We start from the raw sequence: 22,261 nt of genomic DNA, 5'->3' as shown, positions 1-22,261 counted from the left end.
CTGTCACTGAACTTGCACCTCCTCCCACGGTTGAAAAACAGGCAAGTCAATGTGAAACTAATTGACCATCAAGACATGTCAGTGTGACTTTGAGTGTCTGTGTCTGAAAAAACACACTCACACTTATACAACTTCAGCAGATTAGGGGAGGCACTTAAAGTTAAGATGACTGACTGTATATGCTTAGTGTTAAACACATCCAATCATAATCCAGTCAATTTAAATGAGTCAACTTAAATAAGCTTTTTGAGACTTATTGTTTCTCCTTCCTACTTGTAACTTCAGCCTCACTACACATCCGGTTAAAGTCTGAAGTCAAGTCATTTCTCAGTAAACAACTTCAATGGTTGGTCAAAAGGCAGAGAGCTGGCTCACCACAGCCTATCTCTCAGTGTAGATGCTTCATGTGGCTTTAGAAAGGAACCTACAGCTGAAGATAAATTTAGTTTGTTCATTTTAAGAACTTTATGCAGACAACAAAGACTGTATTTCTTTCTTTGTTTTGATATTTTTCAAATAAGAGATAAATAAATAAGTCTCTCTAGGATTCTTTATACCAGTTATGTGTGTTTAAAACATTGTATGAGGCTGTGAGTGCTGATGCGGCAATAGAGAAATCACAAACGGTCTTTCTGTTGGTATCAACCTCTGTTGTAAGACAGTCAAAAACCCAGTAATAATCCATCTTCTAATTCAACACAATGTATTTTGAAGAGTTTGAACTGATTGTGTTTAAATTTAAAGCAACAGTTAACCAACTTTGTAACCCACATCATTCTGTAATAGCACATCATATCATCTGGTTTGCATATCTATCTTTTCACAGAACAATGAGCCACAACACACCCCTGTGTTGACTAAGAAGCAGAATGAAAGACTGCTGCATTGGATGACTCGGCCTTAAACAGGCGGTAAGGTTTGGGATCAGTGGGACAGCAGAATTATTAGAAAAATGCTCAACAAATGCAATTCCTTCACATGTTATAATTACAGGATTCTTGTGCCACTTCATAATGTTAACATATGAATCAGTAATTATACTATCCACAGCTAGAGTGCATCAACTAAATAATACCTGTTATAAATCTAGCTAGCAGCTAATCCTCTGTCCAAATAAGCTGAAACTCGACAGTGATAACCTCTAAACAGACTCACATAGTCTACATCCCTGTTATTCATTTAAATTTAGACTTAATCAGACAAAAAGCAGCAAGCCGAGATGCTCAGTCTGACAAGTTATTGAGTCCAGCTATGGTCAGAAAAATGGAATAAAAAAATAAAAAAACTCCTTCCAGTTTCCTTTTGTGAGCAAATTTGTTTTACCTGAGCAGGTTTAATTTGTTGTTCTGTAAGAGTTGGCAATAATAATAATAGAAATGAAGAAATAGCTGACTTGGTGTGTTTGCAGACAAGGAGGAGATAAACACATGGAGCAGAACAGGCTCATAGTGAAATCTAACAGTCACGCTGAGGTCAAAACCAGGTAACCAGTCAGAGTAGCAATCTTTAATGACAAAGGCTTGGCAGCGACACAGCAATGGCCAGAAAACCCAGAGAAAAGAGTAGGGACATGGCTGAGACAAAAGGTAAAACCAGGAAAAGGCTGAGCTCATAGAAAAATCAAGGATCACGCCAGAAAATAAGGCTGGTAATTTAAGTACAATGAACCCAGGCAATCTGACACGGGGTGACTGAAACCTCAAGAGTATGTATTCATGGTGAGAAATGACTAAGAGCAATGAGGTGTGCAATGGCGGGAAAAGAACGATGACAGGAAGTAACTTGACATGAGCAAGAACACACAGGATTTTCAAAATTAAACAGGAAAGCATAAAATAGTTTATTAAAACCATCAAACCCTATTCTGCTGGCAGAGAAGTGGATGGGGAATGAAAGTGATAGTATTAGTCCAAATACAAATCAAGTCTGGAATTCAATCAGTTAACTTTTGACACTTTGATGACACCATCCATCCATTTTCTATACCCGCGTAATCCAATGTAGGGTCACAGGGGGGCTGGAGTCTATCCCAGTGTGTACCCAGCCCAGAAGCAGGGTACACCCTGGACAGGTCGCCAGTCCACGCAGGGCGACACAGAGACAAACGACCACACACGCACACTCACACTCACTCCTAGGGACAATTTAGAGACACCAATTAACCTAACATGCAGGGTTTGGGTGGTGGGAGGAAGCTGGAGTACCCAGAGAGAACCCACGCATACACAGGAGAACATGCAAACTCCACACAGAAAGGCCCCAGCTGGGAGTTGAACCTGGAACCCTCTCGCTGTGAGGTGACGGTGCTAACCACCACACCTCACCGTGCAGCTCTACCTTGTTAATGCATTAGTTGAAAAAGAACTCAGACGGTGATGACATGAAGGTGTCTGACAGAACACTGGATTCTGTAAAGTTGCTATCATTGAAAACAGCAGATATTTGGAGGAATGTTACATTTTCAACACATTTTGTTTTCTTTCCTCTTTGTGTTCTTTCAATATTATAAGATTTCCCAGTTTGTGAACTTCTTCCAAGTCATATTTTATGAGCTAACTACTGAGAAAACTACTCTATGGGTAGTGTTTTTTTATGAGCCTTCTTTTGGTAATAGACCATGACATCATATTTGTTTGCAAGACAGCACATTGGAAGTATCATAACTAAGTCACCAGACTAGATCTACAAGTTAAACAAAGAAATCTTTGCTGCACTGAAAAAGGGTTGTGTTTGTTGAATGTAGGCGGGTGCTTATTTACATTCCAACCAATCACTTTTTCTTCTTCTCTGTAAACCTTAAACACATTATGATCTAACATGTCATTGCGTAGGAAGACATCAGTAGTGTGGGACAAGACGGCTGTGCCACAATGATTGAAGGTCTGACTGTTTTGATTCTTCTTAGTTCAATGTGTAAGTGCAATTTAACTTTTGACAACTAGTCACAGCAGTTCTGCTGTACACTATTGTATCAATTGTTTGTGAGAGAACATGGTAAATAAGCTTTAAAGCGTTGCTTATAATAGCAGATATTTACATTTTTCATTAGTTTTGCCCTGTTTTATGGTAACAGTTCATTTAATCTTTTCTTCAGGCCATATTCAGACTGAAGAGGTCCCTCATCTTATCACTCTGACTGAACTTGAACTTGGTGGCAACATTACTTTTAACTGTTCAGTCTCAAATGAAATCAAGTTCCGTCATTGGTATAAGCAGTCTCTTGGAAAAATGGTTCAAACCGTTGGCTCAGGAGTTTATAAACAAATAAAGCAAATTGAGCCATTTAATAACCAACGTTTCCAAATCCATGAAGCAAATGGTATGTGGTTACTTACCATCACGTCTGTTAGCAAAGAGGATGAAGCCGTATACTTCTGTCAAAGTGGAAGTGAATATTTACAAACTTTCATCAATGGATTCTTCCTGGCTGTAAAAGGTAATAAACAATTTATGTTTTTTATCTATCTCTTGGACTTGTGAATCATATTGCGCATTAGCCGTTCTTCAAACCTCCATTAAAATATTTCACAGATTATAGTCAGGAGACAGGTGTTTACGTCGAACAAACTCCCGACAAAGCAGCAATCCGGCAGGGAGACTCCGTGACTCTCCAGTGTTCACTTCTCTCCAAAAACAAAGAAAACAGAGTCGAGTGTCCGGGCGGGCGCAGTGTCCACTGGTTCCGAGCTGCTTCAGGAAAAACCCATCCCAGTATAATTTACAGTCACAGGAACAGCACTGATGACGACTTGGGGAGAAGTTGTGTGTACCATTTTTCCAAAACACTACAGGACTCTTCTGACGCTGGGACCTACTACTGTGCTGTAGTTACCTGTGGAGAAATCCTGTTTGGTAAAGGAAGTCAGCTGAACACACGTATGTATTCACAGTCTCAGATATCCTCAAATCTGTCATGTGTTTTTATCAGGGTGAAATTCAAAATCAAGCAGGAGAAATTATTTTAAAATCTTTGTTTTTATAAAATGTCTCTTGTATTACAATTTTTTGCCAAAACACTGGCGTCATAGGTCCCAAAGATAGGAGATAAAGGGAAACAAGATAAGGTTAAAAGTTTAATATCAACGGAAACTATTTTGTCTATTGTGATGGACGGGCAAACCGTCCAGTGTGTACTGGAGTCAGCAGTGCAGCACCATAAGAAAACACAGAAATGTGTCTAAAAAGTGTATAGAAACTTGCATCTTTAACCAATTTTCTGATTGTAGAAGCAGAACCAGACCTGCTGGTTCTTGTGCTTGGAGGACTCCTGGTCTGCTGTGTGGCTCTGATTGTCTTAATTCTTTTCTACATTATTCGAAAGAAAGCTTCTGAGGATCGCAAAGGTTGATCATTTACATATTTAAAATTTTTTCTTATTCCTCTCAAGATGCAACGTTAATTCAAGTAATGTTTTTGTGAGGTCAGCAAACTGAATGTTAGTTTTTTTTTTTGTGGAATCATATTTTCACAACTAACTTCCAGTAATAATCTGAAATGTTTAATGATTGTTGACTGATTTGTTTATTTTAAGAAGAAAATGCTGTGACATTTTAGAAATGCTCTATAGTTCTAACTTACTTAAAATGTAAATGGTGCTAATTTTCACCCTTGAATATCACAAGCATGAAGAACTTCATTCTCCACGTGTGTGTAAATTTGTGCTAATTGTGAATTTTGGCCCAGCAACATGCTTAAAAAAATATGGGCTGTGGCAACAAAAAAGTGCAATGTCTCTAAATGAATTTAACTATCAACATGTCAGAAACAGATTTGGATTTAGAATAAAAGCATCCTAGAGCATTGTTGGAGCAGAGATGGTGAGCGCTCATCATTTTAACTCCACAAAAAAATGGTGTAATAAATTAACACAGATTCAAATAAAAAAAGCTGCAAAACATTTGGAGATTTCATCATCTAAAGTTCATGATATCATTACAAGACAATCTGGAGATTTTTTTTCTTACCAGGCAAAAGGCCAATAATACAAAACTGCCATGACCTTTGGCCATTAAACACAGATAGGATTTTGTAGCAAAAAGCTTTACGTAGGCTCAGGGACACTTGTGCATAGGGAAGATCCAGAGACACCTTCCTCTGGGTCCAAGCTCAAATAGAATTATTTTTGGATACTACAATGACATGCAAAGAGAAGAGGGGACACCCAGCACACAGTTTTCAGCTCGAAAGCTAGCAGTTTTTTATGATTTTAGAGTTTATTGGTGCTGTAAGGGTTAGGATTAGGGTTAGCTACCATGCATATTAAATATTTATCAGGGAAAGCCTCTGTAAGAAAATGCTAAATTACATTCTACAGGTATTAAAACAGCATGACTCCAGAAAACAGTCTTGAGTGCTTGAATGCAGTGCAGAAATGTCACACGATATAAAGATTTGGTGCTTCTTAAAACAAAAAGATACAGGAAGGCCCAAAGATTGGTGAGTTAATGTAGTAAAAAGATTATGCAATATAGTGGCAAACATTACCCCATTCTTCTCTGAAATGTGTTGCTGTCATAAAATTAATCCTTTTTTCCTTAAAATCCAATTCTGGAAAGCATCACCTTTTATTCACACTGACACTTTACACAGTGCCACAGCTTTTTTTTGGAGATCCAACTGTGTTATCCACTTGTTATCATTATGAAACAGTAGCTTTACCGCTTATTTCACAGGGTGTGTATAATGTATTCGTTAAAGTACTGTAACTAATCAGTTAAAGTAAGACTTTGAGTCTTACTTTGTTCATTCTTTATATAGATGACAGCAAACACAGTCACAGAGCAGCAATATATCTCTGTTTTTGCTCTTGTCAACAGGAATGAGTGCCTCTCATTGTCCTGGATGTGACAAGTCAACTGCAGATCAATCAAATGATTTGGTAAATATAATTTAAATAAGTCATATACAGTATACCCTTGCTTATTATTACAGTTAATGAACACAACATTCAGCTCTTACTGCATTCGGTACTGCGAGCATTTAGCATTATTTTTGTCAGATCCTCTGTACAACATACACACAATTGTTCGATTTATGCAATGCTGGAAAAATCTGACTAATTGTGGAGTAGTTTTGCAACATTAACTGACTGACACATTAAACCAACATACATGTCGATCAAGTCTAAAAAGTATTCTAAATGGTAAACTCAATATTAAAGTCATTGTAAAGTTATCTAAACACGTCTAAAGTTAACTTTTCTGATATTGATGTTTTATCTCTAATCTGTGAAATCTTTGTTACTAACACAGTCTCATCTTATGTTATTGCAGGACAGAGAAGAACATGCAGTGAGCTATGCAGCCCTTGACTTTTCCAGAAGAAATGTGAAACACGGAAACAAGAAGAGAGATCACACAGGATGTGTGTATGGTGTTGTCAGAGCAGAACACCAAAGTCATCAGCAGCTCTCATTTCAGGCAGAGCAGGACTTGTGAATCACTCCCCATATCTTTTCAGCATAGCTAATGTTTGCTCATGTGATATGTTCACCCTAAAAATATGCATATGTGAACTAAAAGTGAGGTACTGAGGTGACCAAGCTCTTAAATGTTTTGTTCATTGTACAGTAACATCGAGGCCACCATGTCTGTTGCCACTTGGCACAACAATTTAATAAACAATGAATTTTCATACTCTTTTTTTTCTTGGTCAGGCAGTGTCTTTTTTTTAAACTTATTTTCTGCACTCAGAGGAGTTATTGAGAGGAGTAGCACGTTACTGTAGAGTCTCTTATCAATTATTCAGAGAAAGACAACACTTTGACACTGAGGTTTGAGATTCAGTGAAACTGTAATTGTTAAATCAAATAATCAGTAAGAAATACAAATGTGCAGACTGTGTGTATTGCCTCCTCTTTTAGATCTACTCATCAATCCATCCATCCATTTCCTATACTCGCTTAATCCAGTTCAGGGTTAGGGGGGCGTGATGGAGCCCATCCTGGCTGTGGGCAGCGGGGTACACCCTGGGCAGGTCGCCAGTCCATTACAAGGCCACACAGAGAAAAACGAGACAATCAGCTAGCTAGCTTATAAATAGGAAGAATTAAATTAGTTCCCAGAGTTGTGGCTACCTGTGTATTAAATGACCACAGGTAAAACGGTTGACTTTCAGAGTAAAAGTCCTTTTTAATTCACATAAGTATTCAGATGTGGTGTGTGTATATAAATGATAGAAGTTCCTCTATGTCTGAGGATATGGCTGCAAAAAAATAGGTCAGGCCCTAAAAGCATCAAACACCACAGATCACATTAACCTATGCAAGGGTCAAACAGGAACTGGAAGGAAAGGCACAGCTGACATCACAGGAAGCTAAGCATGAATGAAAGGTTAATTCTCTGTAGAAATCCTTTCCATAAGACACCACTTCAGCATGTAGCAAATATAAGCAAAATTACACACTTCTGCCACTTTTAGTTGCCTTGTTAAATCAGATTATAGCTTTTCAGTACTGGTCAGAGCCATTTCACTCAAAGGGAACAAACGCAAGTTTCTGAGCAAATTAATGTTGAGATAATTTTTTTAAATCAGTGTCAAAAGACTAAATAAGAATAAATAATTGGAATTCACCGTAAGAATAACAGTTCTCAACTGTTCATTTGATCTGTGAACCTTGGCAACAGCCATAAAATAAAATATGATTGTGGAACAATAATGGTTTCAAAGGGAACAGCAGCTGCTGTGGAGCACAATTGGAGCTCTGCTCATACAAGTGCATCTACAGCCCTGACCGCTGCAATTTTACTGCCTTGCACCAAGCTCGATGAAGGTGTCTTTTGGGGAAAGTTATTATAGACTACTCACAGGAAAAAATATTCATTGTATGCATTGATGAAATATAGATGTCAAAATAAATGACATGTCTTTGTTGAGTGATCGGTATTATTCAACTTGCACTTCCTCGTTTAGTCCAGTGTTAAAAAAACAGACACACACACACAAAAAAAACAGTTCACTACTGCATACACTGTCTGCTCTTCAGCCAATCAGGATGAGTTCTATTTTGTTAAATTTGGACATCTTGCATACACCGTTTTGGTAGGTAGAAAGTTGTGCAGGAGAAAGGTGGTCTGTCACAACACTTGGAGGACTGGCTGCTTTGGTTCTTCTAAGTACGGTGTGTAAGTGCAGTTATCTATATAAATACATGCAACAGTGATAGAACATATTAGACTATTAGAAATTGACAGAAGTCACATTTGAATGTATTTGTTGTATATTACTCTTTGCCATTAATATTTTCTCTTTTCTTTAGCTGTGATTCAAGCCCTTGAGGTTCCTCATCAGATCTCTTTGACGGAGGCTGTGCTTGGTGACAATGTGACTCTGATATGTACGGTCTTTGATAAACCTGGGTTGTTTTACTGGTATAAGTTGGATCTTGGATACATGTTCCAAAATGTTGCTCAGGGCAGTTTTGACAAAATAGAACTTCAAGGACAGTTTAACAATACAAGATTCAATGCCACAAAATTGGGTAACACGTATCCCCTCATCATAAGAGGATGAAGCATCATACTTCTGTCAGGCAGGAGCAGCATATAAAATGGGATTCATTAATAGCACATATTTGGCTGTGAATGGTAAGGTTTAATCATCTTGCTCTGTTTGCACATCTGTTTCAATACCTCCCCCAAAAAACTAATAAATTTAACTCTTGTTTCTGTCTTTTTGGGCATCACTCAGATCCTGAAAATAAGCAGAAAACTATCTACGTGAAACAAGCTCCAGAAAAGGAGCAGGTCCCAGAGGAAAACTATGTGAATCTGGACTGCTCATTCCTCTCCAAATGTCCAGGTGAACGCAAGGTGTTCTGGTACAGAGCTGGATCAGAATCCAATCCAGGCATAATTTATACTGGCAATTTCAGCTGTGATAAACAAACAGGAAAACTATAGAGAAAACTATAGACCAAAACTATAGAGAACCGCTCAAGTAGTGGAACTTACTACTGTGCTGTGGTCACATGTGGAAAGATCCTGTTTGGAGATGGAACTCCAGTAGAAATAAGTATGTTTTCAAAATTCTATCTATATAGAAATAAATACATTTTCATGCAAATAAAAAAAATATATATATATGTGTGTGTATATACAGTATGATCATCACCTCACACTGCCTCAGACAGGTCAAAGCCATCCTGTCTGACCCCTCCCACCCAACCCACCACCTGTTCGACCTGCTCCCCTCTGGCAGGCGATGCAGGTCAATCAAAGCCTGCACAGTCAGGATGACAAACAGCTTCTTTCCCTGGGCCATCAGAACTCTTAACATGGATAAACTGCCTTAAAGGGGCAGTGTGTAAAAGCTGCTGTTCGTCAGATTCTGTAATTTCTGATTGCACATGAAAACGTGAAAATGACTTCCATAATATGATGCCAAGACATTTCTGTCCAGCTAACAAACCTACAAACCTAGTTTTGGCACATAAACTCACGTGAGTCAACAGTTTGCAACAGGGACACGGAGAAAACGTTACGTTTGTTTAATCAGATCAGCTAAACTCCGTAACATGGCAGGCTACAGCCACCAAACAACATTTATCATTTACATTAGTAACACTGAGCTGAATTATCTTTCCAACAGAAAAGCGTCACTTTTAAAGCCTTTCTCCATAATTACCATAATTATTACACACTGATCCATCTGCAAATTCCACATGTAATATACTGTCTCCAGAAGTGCAATAACCACCAAAGTGTAATACTCTGTTAAGCTGTGTATCTATGTGTCCTGCTCAGTTGTATGTGTGTGAGCGTGCATATGCCAAATAGAACAGAACTTCAGGCCTTTCTTATAAAGTTACATTTTTACATTGTTTGTTTGTTCTTTTCATGAATATATATAAGCACAATTTGGAGATGCATCTTAATTTCGTTGTACTTCTGTGCAATGACAAAAAACGTTCTTTTCCATTCTAATCTATTGTCATGTTAGAAATTGATCCAAATAGCCCCAGAAGTGACTTGCTATTCCAACCCAAAAGCCTTGACAGCAGCATAGATCCTCTGTTTCTCCCCCACTTGAGCATCTCTTCTTCCACCACTGGCAGGTTTTATCACAGTAAAGACGGCAGCAGAGTAAATCCGTCTGTCCATTTCACTCTGTGGAAATGTAAAGAAAACGTTTGCACATGACCAACTGACATGCATTACAACATTTTTATAATAATCTTACCTTTAAATTCCTTTTTCCAACACTTTTTTGTAGAAACAGAGCAACTGCAAAATTACAAAAGAAATTCCATTGATAGATAGAAAGAAAAAGCTTAAATGTAATAGTTGTCACAACATTAATGAATAAGCATTAAAGAAATATACATGGTGAGGTAAAGTGTATCACCATTGCAAGAATCACACTTGGTTTTCTTCATGATGGAGATGAGGATGGCTATAACAAGCGCACATATCACCAGTACAGCAGAAAGCAGAAGGAGAATGACACTGTTCATCTGGAAAACACCAAAGGACCATTCGCTGCCTGCCACACCAGTAGAAAAAACCCCAATCAAAGTTAACATTTGTAAGTAAATTAAAATGTAAATCAATCTTCTGGTATTATTTCTGTCGTTATGGACTTAATTTTACTTCCGTCCCATTTTACTTTTAATAATCGTGATGTTTGACTAAAAACATTTTTAAAATAAACATGACTTAATTTACTTACTTTCCTACTTATTTCCCCTTCACATCGCACACTTACCTTCAATGTCAAGTTTTATTCCATTTCCAAATATTATCTCCCCACATGTTACCAGAACACAATAGTAAATCCCAGTATCAGAGGAGCTGACATTCTTTGAGAAGTGATAAACACAGCTCTTTGAAGGAGAAGGTATATCCGGTTTGGCGTCACATTCATGTGGTCCATTTCCATTCGTGTAAATTATATTCCCAAGAGATTTATCCGATCTGACTCCAAACCAGTGCACACTGTGCTCATCTGGGCAGAATGACTTTTGAGAATCAGGGACGACTGAACACTGAAGAGTCACAGAGTCTCCAGGATGAACTGGATTGGATATCGTTGGCCACTGAGCAACGGTATATTTTGTTGTTCTCTCACCATTTTCTATGAAAGAAAAAAAGAGTTGGAGAAGTAAAAGGTCATGTGCATGAAGGGATTTAGGACAAAAAAATGCTAATTCCTGAAAATAATTTAGACCGATGATATGAAATACAACAAATTCACAAACTGACCTATTATGAAGAGACAAGCATTACCTTTTAAAGATAAATAGGTCCCAGTCCACTGATCGACCCTCCAAGTGAGGATTGCACAGTGATACAGTGCTTCATCTTCTGGCTCTGTTTTGAAAATGGTCAGAGTGCTCATGACTGTTGTGCAGTTTGCACCAAATCGTGAAGGCGAAAACCCCTGTTCAAATGCGGGGTCCACCGTATTTTTCATCAGTGTTGTGATTAATGTAAGAGTATCACCAATACTCTGTTTGTACCACTTAACTCGGATGTTGCTGTACTCCAAATCAGGGAACCCACATGTTACGGTTACGGATTCACCATATTGACCTTCGATCACTGAGATAAGCGAGTCTGAATTAAAAGACAACAGATGATAAAAAACAATTGTAAAATTATTCTGAAAATATGTTTACAAAACAAAATTAGAAGAAGAAATTTGTTTTAAATGCCTACAATCCATACATTTACAAAACTACACCCACAGTATAAAGAACGCTCAGGTTTGTTAAAGACCAGCTCAAGAAGAAGAGTGGCTACAGTTACCTTTACTATACAAACGCAGATACAACAGAAGCCCAGGACAAAACATTCAAATAAAACATTTAGAGAGAAAGACGTAAACAGGACTTACATGCCTGATGAACAAGCATAAGTACAATACATAGATGCAACATCTCGATGGTGCAGAGATTTCAGTTGGTGAAGCAAGGTGGACGTAATAGATCAGACTGTCTGAAGTCAACAGAAACTACATTTCCTGTTATGCTGGTACTTTTTCCCCCTTCTTTTTTTTTAGTTTTGTGGTGCGTTCAAATAGGTCACACTGTAACATAAGTATTTTTTCAAACATTGTTTGACAGTTGAGTGGACGGTTGATTTCTGTAAGCCAGAGCAAAATTGTAAAGAGCTGGTTTCCTTGAAGATTTTCACAAACATTAAGATAATGTTACTCATGTACTTACACCTGCGCTTTAAGGGTTTGAGACCTGTTCATCTCCCTTTGAGAAAAACTGAAAGCTCAGCTGACAGATAAAAACTTCAGATTTAAAGTTGTATCGGGCTTCATCTCCCAAAAATGGCCAAACGAAAGGTGGAAAACAGGAGATTTTATAGACTGGTGGGAAGCACAAAATTATTACTATCATTGTTAGCCTGTTAAAAAAGGTTACTGCAGGAAATTTAACAAAAAAAGTTTATTTTAACTCAGAAGAAGCCACAAATGTGTCTTTTATTTGACATTTGATTTCCCATTTTTTTAATATTTAGCTTTGCTCTTTCCAGATTCAATGTTAAGCAAAACTTAAGTTTGTTTCCACATGAAAAGATTCATCATTATATTTTATGAGAAGGAAAAACTTCCTCAATTGTAGACATTTTTTCAATAAATATCAAGGCAGTCCTGCGATGATATTTCATTTTGGCCCACTGTGTATTTGAATGACAACCCTGCACTAAGGCATCATGCTAACATCAGCACGTTGGTATGCTCATAGTAACGATACAGACATATGATGTTTAGTAGGTGGAAGTTTTATCTTAACAGTTGTAGGCATGTTTGTGTTGTTTGTGTAGTGGCAACTTGGGCACTGTGGTGCTTAGAGTTTAACATTAATGTTAAAAAGCTAACATGCTTATATTCAGCAGGTATAATGGAAACTACTAGCTGAATGTGTTTGCTTATACTTACATTTCGAGTTACTAAACTAAACTAGCCTACTAACCTATTTATTCTTATAGACAATCCGAACTTCTAAGGTCACGTATTGTCCCCAAAGAAAAGCCACACGTAATATTCCTCAGGGCTCAGTAAGATTACTTTTTTTTTTCTCACCAAGCAACTGCCATTTCCTGAGAATTAAGGAATGAATTTGCAACTCATGCAAACTGGTGGAGTGTGTGAACTCATGCTTTTCAAACCAATATCTACAACAGTTAACTAGTTCTTACACTTTTTAGTCATGTAAAGTCTTGTGTCTATTATCCAATAGTTAATGCTCAGCAGAAATCCGAAGCAAAGACAGGAGAGGGACACTTTTCTTACCGAGTGGCACTAATTTTATGTGTAAAATCATGTTTGAATCGGCTCTGGCAGGCTATGAAAATGTGGCTCAAAATGCCTGGTTGAGACCTCCTGCTCCACCAGGGCTTTAATTTGGAACTTAGCCTTCTGGGACAGGTAAAGGTCTATCGTATTTCTGTTATCTCTGATCTCTGATTACATATCAGGTTCAAACTCTGTTTTTGATATGTTACATGCTCTTGCTGTAGAAATGAAAAACTATCTCAAAATGAAAATGACACTGCAGAACACATTTATTTTGTGTTCCTGACAGATAAAATAACACACAGACACTGCAACATCGTATGTAACAATAATGTACAGTTACAGAAGTCTGAAAACATAAATCAGTAACTGCTGCCAGAACGAAAATATAGAAGACAATTTTTACTAACAAACTGTTGTGTAGTTCCTACGAGTAGTCAGTATCTTATTGAGTAATAGGACGCAGACAGCATACAGTTTACAGTTTTAGAGAATGAGAAGTATTCCTGACAGGCAAATTAAAATTAATAATAATTCAAACCTCAAAAAGTCTGTCAGGAAATCTCATTCTGAAAATTAAAAACGCTCACACTGCTTTTTGCTGCTGGTAAAACACTGACAATTCACAAATACTTCAATAAACTCCACTTTAAAAACATTAGTGAGGAAATTGTGAGGAAATAGTCATACTTGAATAAACATGTTTTCTATATCTAAGGAATAAAAGACCAAAACATAATTTTCTTCTTTACAAAAAATGTGCTACCACCGAACTTAATAAAATAAATCTTATTTTTTGTACAATTAAAACATTTTGTTTTACAAAAAAATTAAATATATCAACAAAGAGAGACTTGAATATAGAGAATAAACAAGTAGAAAGGCCTTTTAACAGTAACCTTGTCCAACACTTAATATTTATGTTGACTAACCTGAAACTAAATAGAAACTCAAAATCAAACTTTAAACTATAGCAAAGTATAATATTAAAAGTGAAATTAAAAGGTCCTGTCTACATGTTTAAGTGACATTTTTAACTTCAGAGAGACTATCAAACAAAATATACTTCCAAAAAATGTCACAAATTCCCATACAAACAGGGAATTAGCGCTATTTAAGACCTTCAATAGTTAAGTTTCCGTTCACAGTGAAGAAAATCTGAGACAATTTTCCGAAAAGCCATCAAAAAAGATATGCGAATTGAACACGCTTCCATCGGCTACAGTGCTTTGAGGTGAATAAACTAGGCTGCGTCGGATTGTCAGGTACTGGAGGAATATATCACATTTCTTACGGTTCTAATTCAATAAAAGAGGCTTGAAATAAAATGCAAGGCGAATTACTGCAGTACATCTACAAGAGGAAAACTGGGAGAGCTCTTCTTCACACATTTCTTAAATGGAAGATGCTGGTCAGTCAAATGAGCTTAATGTGTGTCGGCTTAGACCATCAACAACTGGTGAAGTCATGTCATTTTTGTCTTAAACCTTGTCAGGTATGATTCACAGAGTTGTTTCTATTTCTTTCAATGTTCAGCTCATCAATGTAACAGGTGAAAACCATCTGCAGCAAATGTTTAAAACTTTTAGAGGATGTTTTTTTTTTTTTAATTGTCACAGTTTCCCTTCACCTTTAATTACTCACATTTTTTGAAAGAGAATCAAAAATGGAAATGGAAACACAGCTGGTGGGTACATTATGGAGCTATTCGTACCCCAAAGCTCTGACATCACTGTAGATGGTCTCTTGCTCAACGACTTTTACATCCCTCCTTCCTCTTTGATTGGCTTTCCTCCTTGTAAAACTTGCCACAGAATAAACCAGGGTATCCTCATTCGTCTGTAGCAATATAACAAAACATTAGGACACGTTCAATTACATGATCGTTCTAGCAGTGAAACATCTCATTTACTTACCGGCTGATTTAGTTGATCTGTTGTTATTGTAGCATCAGCAGCAGCTGCATTACAGAATGACAAATCATGATTCATAATCAGCAACAAATGATGCACAGAGGAAAAAAATCTTACATTAGGCTTTATTACCTTTGCAACTCTCACACTTATTCTTTTTCTTGATGGTGTTAATAAGCAGGACAATAACAATTAAACTTATTGCCAAAGCTCCGCACAAAGAAAACAGAACTACGTTGGTTCTGTAAGATTCAGATGACTGGGGTGCTGAAAATGAAGAAAGTGCAAAAAAACATGATCACTAATCATACAAACCAGATGCCCCAGCTGTTATAGATTAATCTTTATTGTAATCCAACAGTTACATATGCAAAGTGTTAAAATGTCTCAAATAGAAGTTTACCTTCAATTCCCAGTTTTGTTCCATTTCCAAACAATATCTGCCCACATGTGACCACAGCACAGTAGTAGGTCCCCATATCAAAGGGGCTGATATTGCTTATTGAGAAATTGTAATCACATTTGTGAGACGAGTTAGCCTCAGCGCTCCCGCTGCATTTATCTCTATTGTTTCCATGAGCATAAATCACACGGGGCTGAGGCTCAGTAGAACTAACTTGGAACAAGAACACTTTGTGAAATCCTGGACACATATGACTCTCAGACTCAGAGAGAATTGAACACTGGAGAGTCACAGAGTCTCCTGCATGGACAGGAACAAATGGAAACTCTTGGATGATCGCAGGGATATCAGGTTTTTGTCCTAGGAGATGAGGAAAAACTTTTTGATCATGGATCAAACCAAACAATGCCTGCAAACTTTGATTTGCAAAAGAAAAACTACTGAAAACTTAAAGCTGACTATGGACAAGGTGATGACTGTTCCATTTACTGTACCTTTGACTCTGAGAAAGGTAACATTCAGATATCTTTTCTGCAGTTCATCTATTTCTTCACAGTAGTAAAAAGCAGTATCACTCAGCTTTGTTTGGGTTATGTGAAGAACAAATGTTCCAGGTTTTTTTCCAGCGCTAAAGCCAGGAGTATTATTTACAATGCCGCCATCAAAAGTGTAAGTTGCTCCTAAGATTTGAGGCAATTTTCCAGCAATGAGTTTGGTCCAAAATAAGAATGCTGAGGTTTCAGATCGTCGGCTACATGTGAGAGTGACATCCTCTCCAACGTGAACGGTCTTCGTTGCAAAAGTCTCATCATCCATGCATCCTGAAAAATTTAATTATTTGATACATTTCCACAACAATTACCATAAAAAGTCAAAAGTGAAAAATATTGAGTAAAACTTGAGTTTGTAATAATACTCACGTCCGCTTGTAATCACAAGAGCGATACAAAATAAAGTCAACATTGTCCTGTTAATTCACTTGAGACATCTGTTAATTTGCATTGCACAGCAGGATGATTAATCATAATGTGACCATAAACTGGGAGGAAATTATGAAATGGGAGGAGACTATTTCAAATCAATTTAATTGGTCCGTTTTCATGGCTTTCAAGTGTACCAAAGTGGAAATGATCTCACCTGATCTAAGTAGTCATCTCTATAAATAACACATAGGGCACCTTTGTTGAGTTTTCAGTGATGAAGTTCCCAATAATATAAGTGTCTTAGTGCAGTGATAAGGACAATAACATAGTCATTTTGTGACTATAATGTCATTCTAAACAACTGGTAATTAATTATGTCTTCAAGGCATGCTAAAAATATGCTCTTTATGTCCCCCATATTTTTTAACTCATGATAAAATAGTCATGCTGGGAGAATTTCCACTTGTGTTTGTCGAAGTAAATAATGACAATATGACCCAAAGCAGCTCAGTCCAATAATTATATTATTACAAATTTTAGTTTCTCTGATAATTGATGGGGTTATGGACAGTAAGAGATGACAGCGATCTTATTATTGAGTATGTCCCGTTTTTTCCCTCCAAAACAGTTTTTGCTGAAAATGCATGATCAGAGAACATCTGGGGCTGCCCCAAGGTATCTGGCTCCAGGATATAGTTTTTACTGATGTGGCTGATCTGCGTGGACTGACTTTTAAAACAAGCCAAGTAAAAAATACATTCTGTGTTTACGTTTAACAATCACAGACTTTGAGCCAGAAATTAAATATCCAAAGTCATTGTCCCAAACAAAGCCTGAGGTCAGTGTGATCCTGCTCCTTTCACGTATCAATGCTAAGAGAAATATTGTTCTAACACAGGATTTTTATTTAGTTTTTAATGACAGAAAGTTAATTTGTCATTAACTAAATTACAGCAATGATGACTGACTTAACCGAGTGTCACTGTTTGTTACTATAGCTCAGCATTAAACACAAGCGGTCCACTTCTGTCTTTCCCTTTGCAATGCTGCCACCTTTTGGCGGGAACAGATGGTTTATTATTAATGGAGATTAAAGAAGCATTCAGACAAAATGTCCAGTTCAAATGATCAAAAAATCTCTGAAGTACAAAAATGCATTTGATATTCATGTCAGTGTTTGAATACAGGGGTTTTTGGCTCACATGTATTCTCTCGTAACACATCTGTTCTGAACAGCTGTTTTAACAAAGCATAAAGAGGAACCTTGCCGGTTTGTGAAGTAAAAAAAATATCGTTTTACCATGTTTTACTAACAGTTTTAGATTTTGCCACTTACCTTAAGATTTAGCCCAAGATAAGTTTGATCTTTATTTTCAGTTGGTAAAGAATATGATTTTGGTTTCAAGAGTCTGATACAACACAGTCAGAGCAGGATAGCTGGTTGTCAATCATGACACTCAGGTTTCTAACAACCAGAGACAGCTGAGGAGGCAGTTTCGTGTTGATATTATGTTGGATAGAATGACTGGTTGGGAGAGCAACTGGAACAGTCTTAAAGAAGTTAAGTTGAAAATACTGTTCCTTCAACCATGTGGTGTAGAAGCTGAGATTTGTCCTAAAATGCTAATTATAACCTCTCTTTGTACTCTGCTGCCATCTTCTGGCAGAGAGTTTATTGAGTCGGTGAACATTTCATAAACTTAATAAATAAACAAAAAATTTTTTACAAATTGTTATCTTTCAGAGTTGCTTTTTTATTTTATTCCTATTTTACATTTTATTTGCTCTTTTCCTATCTTACTTTAAAGTCAGTTTTAGAAGATGCTTTTTATAAAGATGATTTATTTGTATTTCTAGTGAAGATAAAACACACCATTCTAAGCGTTGGTAGACTCTTTGTATTTCTAGTGAAGATAAAACACACCTGTCTATGTGTTGGTAGATAGATGCTGTTTGGCAAATGGGAGAGTCAGCCGGTGCATTAAAATTGATCCTAGTTGATCAAAGTTCAGTTTCAATGTTGGCAAAGCCTTGATCCCAGTGCACTGTAAACATTCCTCTATTCGTAATATTATCGTCGAATGACAAAATAAGTGAGACTTTGTGACAGCTCAACAGATTTTCAACAGGGAAAATGACCCAAAAAGAGACATAAGCAGAACTGAAAAGGATACTGTCAATTTCAAAGTAAAGGTATAAGAGGGCAGGTCACTAAAAGCAGATCATAAGCAGATTAATGGAATGGCAAAAAGAACATGTAAGAAATGTAAAAAGAAGGATGAGAATGTTAACATGGCTGTAATATGATAGCAATAAACTGATGGAAATCTTTAAAGATTTCAAGTTTGTTTAACACTCATTTTAAAGAAGATTCAGTTAATTGATTTTTCCTCTTCTGTCTACACAAGAGTGTATATAACTGAGAAGAAGTTCCCCCTATGAAAAAAAGGAGGAAAGTTTTTCTTGTAGCCCAAAATGAGGATATGTACCTTGTTGCTGCAGGGGGATTTCTTGTGTTGAAAATATGACAAAGCAAAAGCAGCACTTTCTTTGATACTTGATACTTTCTTAATTGTAAAAGATCACTTTTATGCAGATTTAACTGAATATAGTTTAGAAAGGCACACAACTATATTTTTAGGACACAGCTGATAGTCATGTGACAGGGAGAAAGCAAGAGATGTTCCAGAAATTTGCGAGGTAGGACTGTGCCAAGTCACAACTGAAATTAACTGGATCGTACTGATTTGAACTGAATATGCTTGAGCTGGATTGTTTGTTCTTTCTCTTGTGAATTGATGCCACATAAATAAAAACTGCAGTGAACAGATCAGGGAAGGGCTATAAAGAAATTTCCCAAAAAAGGGCGCTTTAACACCAGAGCTGTTTGGACCATTTTAAACAGATCAGAGTTTGATTCTTCAGATAGTTTGCTGTGTTGGGATAGGTGTGAAAGTTCATCCGAACTCTGCTGTCGTCCAAATAGGCGAACCCTGGTCCACCTGAAAACGTGAGTCCCGATTCGCTGGTGGGGTTCGCTTACAGTGGGAAATGCAAATGGACTATCCAGCGAACCAAAGAGAGGAAGTGATGTACCTCGCTCAGTGTCTGTGTAACCACAGCAGCACCTCATTTTCTCTCGCTGTTTACGGTATTCATCGGTCATGCTGCATTCCTCACATGTAGGGAGCAACAAACTAGCTTGCTCCCTAACCAGCTGCTCATACTGGGCAGCTTCTTCTGAAGAAGCAATTAGGTTTGAAAACCAAAGTTGAAAACCAAAGTAAAAACAGTTTTTGTTGTGAATAAGCTGGCTGAAGGGGATGGACTTCCGTTTTCGGTCTCGACCAATCAATGAGCTAGGTCTTCATCTTCCTTATGCTTTTTTCCTTCCTGCTCAGTGCTCATTTCAGGCAATACCACCCCAAATGAGCAGCTTTAACTGCATGACGTTGTCCAGGTGGTTTGGTCCGCTTTCAAAAGTACAGTGTAAAAGTGAACCAAACCAAGTGAAGGTGTGAAATGTTTCAGCATTCCCTGCTCAATCGAGCCAAGTCCCCCGGACTATTCTGGTGTGAAAGTGCCCTAAAACAAATGTCTAGAACCACCAATGAACTTCCTATTTCTACTGAGCCAAACTAAGTAATTGTTGACAAAGTGCTTTGGACAGACGGGTAACCAACAGGCCAGCAGACTATAAATGAGATGGAGTGTTCCTCTGTTGTGATGGAAGAGACTTTAAACCATTAACACCCATTAACATCCAGTTTTTGATTGCAGCGGGATTGGTTACAGTTTGCATCGAGTCCCAACTAAATGATTAAGAAGTAACCATTGTGCGATTATTCTGACGAGAGGAACAGAAGAAACGTTAAACAGTGTGGTGTGCAAAGCCTGTTGGGTGATTCCAAAGAAAACTATTTTTTATCCTGCCATTGCTGATAAAGGTGCTTTCACTATGTATAAGTTTCAGAAAGCCCACGTGTCGTATTTCAGTGTTTTATTTCGAATAAACTAGTTAAATAATAATTTGCCATTGTGGAGTATTGTGTGTAAATTTACTAAAGAAATGTATTAAAATTGATTTGAAAAACTAACTCAAATTAAATAAAGGTTGAAAATTTGACAGGGAAGTGTGCTTGGCCAATACTGCGATGACCATTGAGGAACTTGCCAGAAGGAGCACATTCAGATAGCAAGAGCTGTAACCTGGAAGGGAAAAAAATGCTCGACAACATATGTAACGACAACATATATGAAATGTCAGTGAAATGATCAAATAGGTGCAAACTTTAAGGTGGAAAAGTAATCAGTGTAATTACTGACTGTATTGTGTCATATTTGATTCATTAACACTTTTTTATAATTTTTTTTCTGCTGGTTATTGCAAAATAAGCAAAACGTTTACATACAGTACAATTACATTACACAGTTGCAAACTGTTCCTTATGTATAGATTCACCAGACACAGGCTATACTCACTCAAACTTGCTTCTCCCAGTCAAAGACCAGCCAATTTCAGCCAGATGAGGGAACATGAGGATGAGGGAAGTGAATGGTTCGTGTATGAATTTGTAGATAAATAGCAAATTTCAGCCTTCAGCCCCTACAGTTTAGCTGCTAAATGCTCCACTTTGCTAAAAGACTACCTGCTGTCAGTATACAAAGAACATACCGTAACTGAGCTGTTAAACCGGTTTTTATTTAACAAGACACTGAAAAGCACAGCAAATAATCAGTCATTAAAGTGTACAATATCTCTTTCAAAGTGCACAGGAAAGCCTTGCCCACAATTGATTGCAATTTTCCTGGTACGACTTTGGCCTTTGTAATCACAGTGTGGACGCCGGGCCCCTTGGTTTTTCAGTGTACAAACAACAATATCAAAGGGTTTTAGACTTTTCCTCATGGTTCCGTATGGCTCTCCTGCTTGTGAACAGATTGGTTTGACGAGGTTGGTGGTGGCGCGGATAAAGGTGTTTGTCTCCTTGCACTCATTACTGTTGGTTTTAGTGATTCCTCTTTCATGTATCACAGCATTACACCGGGTAGCACTCATGCCTGCATTGATATGCTGGGATATGAACTTCTGGTAACGGGGACGAATGCTTTCATCCTGACAGATTACAGTGGTACAAAGCACCAGCAAACATGCGAATGAGATCTTCATCGTTTCCTGGAGAGAACAAATGTGGAAATAATTCATGGACATCATATCATACATTTTACTTTCACTTAACAAATGTTAAATAAAGATGTCAAAAGGCATACCATGTTCCAAAAAGAGTGACCTGTGATGATCTGTAAAGAAATTTGCGAAATTGCAGTGAAGCACAGACACTGATGACTAAATTTCATCATAAAAACATGGCAACAAAATACAAAACTTTTAAGCATGAAACTCCACTGTATTTATTTTAGCATTGTCCTTGCTGCCTAAATAAAATGAAAAAAAATCCAAAAAACAGTAAATATATTATACTTCGACAAAGAATAAGAATTACCTGTATCGTTGACACAGAGGTCAGTGGCAACTCTCGGGGAACTGGCTCATTTATAGGATTTGGTTTGAACTTTGATTTCTTGATCCAAAAACAAAGTGGGGAAGAAATTCAGGTCAAAGGCTGTTAAGTTGGGCAAAGTATGTTTTCACTGCTTTATGTAAATATTGTAACAAGACTAAAGCAATGTGAAATCACAGAGTTGAGCCCTGTCTCATGTCTACAAATACCGCAGCACAAGCAGAACAGTTTATATCTTCTGTGAGTATCTTC

At 37.3% G+C, this 22,261-nt stretch overlaps 4 protein-coding genes and 1 long non-coding RNA gene across 6 annotated transcripts; 2 read left to right on the top strand and 3 right to left on the bottom strand.

Moving 5' to 3' along the window:
* The first annotated feature begins 2,828 nt into the window (after positions 1–2,828).
* Positions 2,829–6,609, top strand: LOC140318540 (uncharacterized). Its single transcript, XM_072396365.1, has 6 exons — positions 2,829–2,913; positions 3,095–3,436; positions 3,532–3,876; positions 4,227–4,343; positions 5,817–5,878; positions 6,273–6,609. Exons 1-6 carry the CDS (start codon positions 2,871–2,873, stop codon positions 6,435–6,437), a joined length of 1,074 nt encoding a protein of 357 aa, XP_072252466.1. The 5' UTR covers positions 2,829–2,870; the 3' UTR covers positions 6,438–6,609.
* Positions 6,610–8,501: 1,892 nt separating this feature from the next.
* Positions 8,502–8,792, top strand: LOC140318538 (uncharacterized). Its single transcript, XR_011917839.1, has 2 exons — positions 8,502–8,585; positions 8,689–8,792. It is a non-coding gene; the product is annotated as an uncharacterized lncRNA (long non-coding RNA).
* A 948-nt stretch (positions 8,793–9,740) lies between these two features.
* LOC140317764 (uncharacterized) lies at positions 9,741–11,337 on the bottom strand. The gene is made up of 5 exons (XM_072395277.1): positions 11,263–11,337; positions 10,705–11,149; positions 10,345–10,482; positions 10,180–10,223; positions 9,741–10,106 (listed from the first exon to the last, which is right to left on the bottom strand). Exons 1-5 carry the CDS (start codon positions 11,335–11,337, stop codon positions 9,972–9,974), a joined length of 837 nt encoding a protein of 278 aa, XP_072251378.1. The 3' UTR covers positions 9,741–9,971.
* A 2,291-nt stretch (positions 11,338–13,628) lies between these two features.
* LOC140318537 (uncharacterized) lies at positions 13,629–17,202 on the bottom strand. Its single transcript, XM_072396363.1, has 6 exons — positions 16,485–17,202; positions 16,059–16,385; positions 15,565–15,924; positions 15,294–15,428; positions 15,165–15,208; positions 13,629–15,087 (listed from the first exon to the last, which is right to left on the bottom strand). Exons 1-6 carry the CDS (start codon positions 16,525–16,527, stop codon positions 14,953–14,955), a joined length of 1,044 nt encoding a protein of 347 aa, XP_072252464.1. The 5' UTR covers positions 16,528–17,202; the 3' UTR covers positions 13,629–14,952.
* Positions 17,203–21,168: 3,966 nt separating this feature from the next.
* On the bottom strand, positions 21,169–22,047 carry LOC140317815 (ribonuclease-like). Of its 2 annotated transcripts, none has more exons than XM_072395323.1 (2): positions 21,992–22,047; positions 21,169–21,663 (listed from the first exon to the last, which is right to left on the bottom strand). In XM_072395323.1, the coding sequence occupies exon 2, from the start codon at positions 21,655–21,657 to the stop codon at positions 21,223–21,225; it is 435 nt and encodes a 144-aa protein (XP_072251424.1). In that variant the 5' UTR covers positions 21,658–21,663; positions 21,992–22,047; the 3' UTR covers positions 21,169–21,222. The 2 variants fall into 2 exon arrangements, with proteins under 2 accessions (XP_072251424.1, XP_072251423.1); XM_072395322.1 differs by lacking the exon at positions 21,992–22,047 and adding an exon at positions 21,759–21,782.
* Positions 22,048–22,261: the final 214 nt, after the last annotated feature.

Source organism: Leuresthes tenuis, unplaced genomic scaffold, assembly GCF_036924035.1.
Source record: "Leuresthes tenuis unplaced genomic scaffold, fLeuTen1.0.hap1 SCAF_11, whole genome shotgun sequence".
Classification (NCBI taxonomy): domain Eukaryota; kingdom Metazoa; phylum Chordata; class Actinopteri; order Atheriniformes; family Atherinopsidae; genus Leuresthes; species Leuresthes tenuis.
The sequence above is the reverse complement of the archived record's forward strand: the minus strand, read 5'-3'. Positions and strand labels throughout refer to the sequence as shown.

Bases quoted from the DNA above. Each gene is read 5' to 3' on its own strand.
- LOC140317764 (XM_072395277.1), bottom strand. From the start codon at position 11,337: ATGAGCACTCTGACCATTTTCAAAACAGAGCCAGAAGATGAAGCACTG. The intron at 10,483-10,704 runs GTAAGTGTGCGA...CTGGTGTGGCAG, and splicing joins AATAAAACTTGACATTGAAG to GCAGCGAATGGTCCTTTGGT. The intron at 10,107-10,179 runs GTAAGATTATTA...ACATTTCCACAG, and splicing joins TTGGAAAAAGGAATTTAAAG to AGTGAAATGGACAGACGGAT.
- LOC140318537 (XM_072396363.1), bottom strand. From the start codon at position 16,527: ATGTTGACTTTATTTTGTATCGCTCTTGTGATTACAAGCGGAC. The intron at 15,925-16,058 runs GTACAGTAAATG...CTCATCTCCTAG, and splicing joins TACCTTTCTCAGAGTCAAAG to GACAAAAACCTGATATCCCT. The intron at 15,088-15,164 runs GTAAGTAAATGA...ATATTGCTACAG, and splicing joins CAGATCAACTAAATCAGCCG to ACGAATGAGGATACCCTGGT.
- LOC140318540 (XM_072396365.1), top strand. From the start codon at position 2,871: ATGATTGAAGGTCTGACTGTTTTGATTCTTCTTAGTTCAATGT. The intron at 2,914-3,094 runs GTAAGTGCAATT...TCTTTTCTTCAG, and splicing joins GATTCTTCTTAGTTCAATGT to GCCATATTCAGACTGAAGAG. The intron at 4,344-5,816 runs GTTGATCATTTA...TCTTGTCAACAG, and splicing joins AGCTTCTGAGGATCGCAAAG to GAATGAGTGCCTCTCATTGT.